The sequence below is a fragment of the Eleutherodactylus coqui genome, chromosome 11, assembly GCF_035609145.1.
Source record: "Eleutherodactylus coqui strain aEleCoq1 chromosome 11, aEleCoq1.hap1, whole genome shotgun sequence".
Taxonomy (NCBI): Eukaryota; Metazoa; Chordata; class Amphibia; order Anura; family Eleutherodactylidae; genus Eleutherodactylus; species Eleutherodactylus coqui.
The window spans coordinates 39,819,096-39,825,811 of NC_089847.1; the positions used below are offsets into that span (position 1 = coordinate 39,819,096).

Sequence of the window (6,716 nt, forward strand, 5' to 3'; positions counted from 1 at the left end):
GGGAGAAGCCTTTCTCGCCATTATTAGGTCTCATTAAAAGAGACTGCTGTGACTTGCAACTATTCTCTCTCCAACTTGTTCAGATCAGTTGCATGCACCGTAGTCTCTTGACCAAAATGTCAAGGGTAAGAGGTCAATGGAGTCATTTCTATAGGTGCTGAGTAAAGTGGCTTCTTTATCCTGCGGAGTAACTTGATTCATTCTACCAGGCTTCTCCCAGGCACCGCCAATTCCTCCCGGACTGATGCAAAGATCATTTCATTAAAGGGAAAATCCTCCCTACAATATTTATGTGTTTTAAAGAAAACCCAATCGTAATAAACCATATGTAATTGAGCAAACGAATCTAATCACTCAGTTTATTGCTTCCAATCAAAGCCACAATACCTTATCCGTGCGGGACCAACCGAGAAGACGATTATCGTGCAGGAGTCTCGGGAAAAGTTCCTTAAATCCATTCACTGTTTAAGGGCGCCAGATCTCATTATTACTTTGTGCCATTTTAAAAAAAATATATCGAAAATGTATCAAAATATCTACTGGATTCCAATAATAACAGTCAAAATTCCCGATGAGACATTTGCACGAATAAACTATTGGAAGCGAGAATAGAATGCGACGCCCCTGTATCATCTGTAAAAACTAGTCATTTTACGAGTCTTTGAAGTAATTCAACGAAATACATGTTTGCAAGCTGTATTGCTACATCCAGAGTTATTTGGAAAGGTGTTTGCCGTCTATGTGTAGCATTATGCAGAAGTAGGACCGGACTTTATGCTGTTTATAAATAGTTTCCGTTTTGCTCGCCCTAGCAGCCGAGTATTAATACAAGTACATGCAAGTATTTTCAGATGTGTTATTAATAATATTATGGCTTAAATGTTAATACTGTTAGTACTAAGTGCTGAGCCAGACAACGGCCAAGGCAGTTATTATCATTAACCATCATCATCATCAGTTCCATTAGTTTTGAACAAAAGACATTTCGTTTACCTTTTCTGTCAATGTCTCCTATAATTATTGACCATTCAACTAGTTTTAACGAAATTTTGCATATAGGTCAAAATAATGCAAATATATGTGTATATATGCAAACATCTAGATGTGGAGATTACACCGAAACTACAATACTGAGAACTGAGATTCAAATTAGCAAATTACACCACATATTACAGAACTAACACAATACTACTATACTAATTTAAACTAATCATACCTATTATACTAATCTACTATTTGTAGTATTATCTCAACACGTTCCAGTCGCAAATACTATATATAGTATTTATATATTGTGACCCCATTCATGCACATATATTTCTTTATATATGTATGGCTATTAACTTTCCTTCCGTCCATATGTCTGTCTCTCTATCTATCTTTTCATCTTTCCATCATCAATAGTTTGCAAAGCCTACTTTCAACTTCCCCCAATCTAGAACTGTCATTTGCCAATTATGTCCCCGACACTGATCTGAATCCCCTTCTTCCTTGGTGCTTTCTCTTCGTAATTCTTCATTTACATTTGATTTTATTTTCATTTCCTGATAATACGACTCTCATTTTCCATTTTCCCACCGATGCCACTATATGACGGCGAAATCAAGCACAATAGCGACACCTACCCGTAAAAGAGAGTAGTGACCGACATTTAATTAACGCCGGTGCAATAAGCAAATAGACTCAAACTATAGGCAGTTTTTCAAGATGCAATAGTTTGCAATTATTCAATGATGAATTCGATGACAAGGAGGACTCCTATTGTGTGTGTATATATATATATATATATATATATATATATATATATATATATATATATATATATATATATATATATATATATACAGAGTTGTGCAAAAATTGCATTATGTGTTCCATTCAGTGTTTGGTACTGAAAACAAGAAAACAATAAGTAAGCTGCATAAAACCGCCATGAAATGTTGTAAATAATTGAATTTTTTTTACACTTAATTGGATATATGTACATGCCACGGAGGTTTTATGCTGCTTACTTGTTTTCTGTACCAAAATGCTGAATGGAGCATGTGATGTGATTTATTGTACACACACATAATATATATATATATATATATATATATATATATATATATATATATATATATATATATATATATATATAAAATGAAATTTCCAGCAGACTCTTGTATTAACGAGAAGATTCCTGCATAAAATCGAATTCATTAGTAAAGGTCACTGTTTGATTGCTTAGCACAGATCAGGGCACTGGTTGAAATTAATTAGGTTAACACATTCGCAGCCAATGACAAGCAGCAGATGATCACTGCATTGAACAGAATCTTCATTTATACCTTAATAGCAGAGGCAGCTTTAGCTTGATATTAAAAATATTCAACTATCCTTTGAAAAAGTTCGAAAAATAGTTTGAAAAAAATATGTGTATATACATATATATAAAATATTAGCATGATTTAATACTAATATATTTTCCCTCCTCAAGTGAGCAACTTTGTACAACCAATAACTACTATCATAGATGAACTTTATGTATCAACCCTTTAGTAATTTATTAGGTTTTACCTGAAGTCCCGTGTAAAATAATACATGGCTATCACCTGGCGATATCACAATGAACTGTCGCAAATGGCAATGAACTGGGTGTGCAGAGAAATAACAAGAGGCGTTTAAAAAATTAAATTAAATTTGTATTATTAACTATGAAACAGTTCAGGGTAAAACAATGCGCTTTATATATTTATATTACAAAACCAGCATCAATCACTATACAAGGGAGTCGATTCCATAATTTACTTGCAAAGATAGTGATGATCCATTTAAATACAAAAAATGCGACATTAAATATACAGGTTCAGATTGATACAAAGGATGAATTGATCTCCTTGCAGGGGGATGGAAGTTTCTCCTGCTCTGGCCTCCTAGATTTTGTATTCTTTGAATTATTAATATTCTCGATGGGAATCTGGTAAAATGACAAGGCATTAATAAATAAAAGGAAGTCCCGATGCTTTTGCAGAGAGGCCACAATTAAAGGCTAGACATACCTTTCTTCATTTCATAAGCAGAGTCTTTGCTAAGGTCTACTTGAGATTGATTTCTAAGTTTGCACTCTTTGGCCAAAGCCTCAGCTCTGTTTAAGACAGTCTGGGTTAATCCATTGAAATGAGGATTGCTGTTAGCTGATGGGGTCGTGCTGGGTCCATGGTGGCTGTGGAGATGCCCAAAGGAGCCATAGTTCGTATAACCAGGATAAAATGGGGTGCTGTAGTAAAGGGGTCTGGATAAAACTGCATTATTAGGGAAATGACAAGCAGCGGAGGGGGATCTGGATGGTGGTGAAGAAGTAGTAGCAGACATAGGCTGGGTCGGGGTTGACCCTGGCCCTATTGTAACTTCGCTGCTGTCTTTAGTCTTGTCTGAGGAGGTGGCAATTTCTGCCAAGGACCACAGTTTAGGCTTGGAGGTGGATGCTGGTGGGGAGTGAATGACAGAGGTGGCATTGCTGGTAGCTGGGCCATGATGGACTGGGGTATTCCTATGCACCAGGTCTATTGGGTGATGATGAAGATGTTGGGTTGCCTGCTGCTGGTGTTGATGGTGGTGGTGGTGATGATGATGAAGATGATTGGGTACAGTCTGCTCTTCTTGTGCCTGTTGGGCTTGTCCTGCTGCTTGACATATTGTTGGAGGTGAGCTTGGAGTAGAACTTTTGGAAATTAAGTCATTACTGTCTTCCACCTCAGAATCACTCCGGACCAGCTCCTTCCCCTGGATGTTCTCACGATCTAGAAGATCTGGCTCATCCACCAGTGGACTCCTCTTTACTGCATACATAAATTAAAACAAATATTTAGGATAATTCTAAAAAAACTAGACATACCAAAAATTACACATATTATTAGCTAAATGCAGAAACATTGCTAAAAACGTCACAAGTGTCGCAAAGGCATAATACGTCTACATACATAGCCAAAAAAATTAACCAACCTGTTTCATCTGTATCCCCTTTCTCTTCTAGTTTCTGAGGCTCATCTTCATCATTTTTCTCTAGATCAATATTCTCCTCATCCTCCTCATCTTCACTTCTGTTCCTGGGCGTCCAGGTCATCTTATTCTCCTTTTTAAGCCTCCTCCTTGCATTGGCAAACCAGGTGGACACTTGGGTGAGGGTCATCTTAGTGATAATGGCCAGCATAATCTTCTCCCCCTTGGTGGGGTAAGGGTTCTTCCTGTGCTCATTGAGCCAGGCCTTTAAAGTGGCGGTGGCGTCCCTGGTAGCATTTTTCCTGTAAGCTGGATCACCATAAGGATAAGATCCCAGAGGGGCAGCATATGGATGGTAACCTAAAGAACCCGCCATGCCTGTACTGTGGTCATATGGAGAACCCTAGAGCAAGAAAACAATACAGATATATTTAAGCACAGGGATATATATATATATATATATATATATATATATATATATATATATATATATATATATATATATATATATATATATACGCAAGGTAATAATAATATAAAAGGGCAAGAAAACTACATGTATATATATATATATATATATATATATATATATACATAACTACTGTTATGTATATATCAGCACATATCAAATATATTTGCTGCATTAAAAGTCAACAGAGCTATAAAAAAAAACCCTCATATGATTATGTACAATTAAATGCGCTTATTATTGCATGCACATGACATTTCATACACACGATGACTGATTGATTGCTTTTTCAAATGATTGACAGTCCTTTATAGGTACATGTTCTTTCAGGTTAACTATCTTGTCAAACCTATATACAATACAATTCATATTAATTAATTTTGGCCGAACTTTTCCTACGACATTTCCTACCGAATAACCAACAGATACTACAGACAGGGCAGAGAACCGAGTACAGTACAGCTGGCATACGACAGGAGGAATCCGATGTACCCTTTCATTTGCCAGCTTAACCACATTAAAGAATGGTCAGTGAGAGGGAACCACAAAAGGTAGAAATTCGCATATTTACCGTCATTATTAGATCAGTATTCGCAAGAGGTTTATGGGGCTAATTAAATCAGCGCGAAGTTAATAAATTCTACATTGCCACGAGTAGCTATATAACATTCACTATTATATATTGGTATATACTGGATACGTGCAAGAGAATAGGCAAATTAAATAAGCACTATTGCTGCACATCAAAAATCATGTTAGCTGAAGTGTGAAATTACTCGCCAGGAGCTAACCGTATTGGATTTATTGATTGTATCGATCAGGTCAAAGAAGGTGTAGAATTGTTCTGGAATAACATTTACTTTTCGATACAGTTCAATGAAATGATAGGTGCTTTAATGGAGGAATATACCGTAACTAGGAATATAATAATAATCCAGGTTATACCTCAACCCTTCGTGGTTAGGAATTGACAGCACTTAACTGGTTAATTGAAAACTTTTAATGAATCTATCTATCTATCTATCTATCTATCTATCTAGAAAGACAATATACATTTATTGTATAAACTTGACGTTGGATTTAATAGATTATTCTCGGAGAACATTACATGTACGCAGCTTAGAATTTCCTATTACGATAGTGTTTACAGTCCTGTAGCTAATTCAGATCGGACATGAACTCTGCAACTTTGCAGTTACTGTAGGTGAAGACGATGGGAGTAGTTGTCTCCTCTCTCTATATCCCCCTTCTCCCTTCCTTTATGAGAAGCATAATTGCAGCTCTTACCACGTAAGAAGTGAAGGCAGCAGCTGGGTCTCCGCTGTACTGTAGGGGAGAGTTGAAGCCAGCAGAAGTAGCTGTAAAGGCTGTAGATCCAGCATAAGGTGAGAAGGCTGACCCAGAAGAAGACCTTCCCAACTCATCTGTCCTGGGTCCAGAGATGACACTGGTGCTGTATGCAGGGCAGGAGTACAGAGCCAATGAAGCAGATGGTTGATACAAGTAGCCCTGAGGATAGGACATGGCCAGACACATGCATACACTCTTATCTTGGGGGAGACACTCTCTGCAAGAAAAAAGGGGGCCCCCAGGTCTCTTCAAGGTAAACAAGCCCACCAGTTGCAGACCTGGAGATCAATGGGGATTGTTGCTGCCTCTTGCTGCTGGTATCTCTCTGTCTCTGTTCTTCTTACTGCCTTTCTCCCTGGTAAGATTTTTTTTGTGCTCTCCCTCTGTACAAGGAGGGAGGGGAGAGGTTGGGTGGGAGTGTGGGTTGGTGTAGACTTTAGCTTTGGAAGCAGGAAAAAAAAGGTCCTGCCAAGATGCTAAGTTGGAAATTGAGGAATCTGACGCCTGATGCTCCTCCTTGTGGGTGTTGTCAGTGCAGAGGGATGGAGGGATGGTGATGGGGCTGTCCAATTATCAGCATGCTTTCTCCCTTTCTCTTTTGACTCTCTCTTTCTTCCAAAGCAAAGTCTGCCCCTTGATGGCCATCACACACAATGCAAGCTAAGAGAGCAGCTAGAACTTCCCTGGTCACCTCTTGACCTGTAGGGTTAAATTAGGGAGGAACACTGGAAACCCCTTTATCAATGAGGCAGCAGCCCAAAATGTAGCTTTATATTGTATGCAGGACTACAGGCTACGTGCGTATGAGGGGAATAAACTCCTGGGTTACATCCATCGATTAATCGATTGACACATTACATCGATAAAACTTAATGCTGAGCCTAATGATGAACTGGGGCCATAATATTTACAATTA

At 38.0% G+C, this 6,716-nt stretch overlaps 1 protein-coding gene across 1 annotated transcript; it reads right to left on the reverse strand.

Annotated features, from left to right (window-relative positions):
• Positions 1 to 2,651: 2,651 nt before the first annotated feature.
• IRX5 (iroquois homeobox 5) lies at positions 2,652 to 6,235 on the reverse strand. The gene is made up of 3 exons (XM_066583903.1): positions 5,738 to 6,235; positions 3,985 to 4,384; positions 2,652 to 3,821 (listed from the first exon to the last, which is right to left on the reverse strand). The coding sequence occupies exons 1-3, from the start codon at positions 5,984 to 5,986 to the stop codon at positions 3,025 to 3,027; spliced, it is 1,446 nt and encodes a 481-aa protein (XP_066440000.1). The 5' UTR covers positions 5,987 to 6,235; the 3' UTR covers positions 2,652 to 3,024.
• Between the last annotated feature and the right edge of the window lie 481 nt (positions 6,236 to 6,716).

What these genes read in the sequence shown, in the direction of transcription:
- IRX5 (XM_066583903.1), bottom strand. Translation starts at nt 5,986, where the DNA reads ATGTGTCTGGCCATGTCCTATCCTCAGGGCTACTTGTATCAACCATCT. An exon ending in CTGCCTTCACTTCTTACGTG is followed by an intron (nt 4,385 to 5,737) that starts GTAAGAGCTGCA and finishes TTCTTGCTCTAG; the next exon opens with GGTTCTCCATATGACCACAG. An exon ending in AGGGGATACAGATGAAACAG is followed by an intron (nt 3,822 to 3,984) that starts GTTGGTTAATTT and finishes TTATGTATGCAG; the next exon opens with TAAAGAGGAGTCCACTGGTG.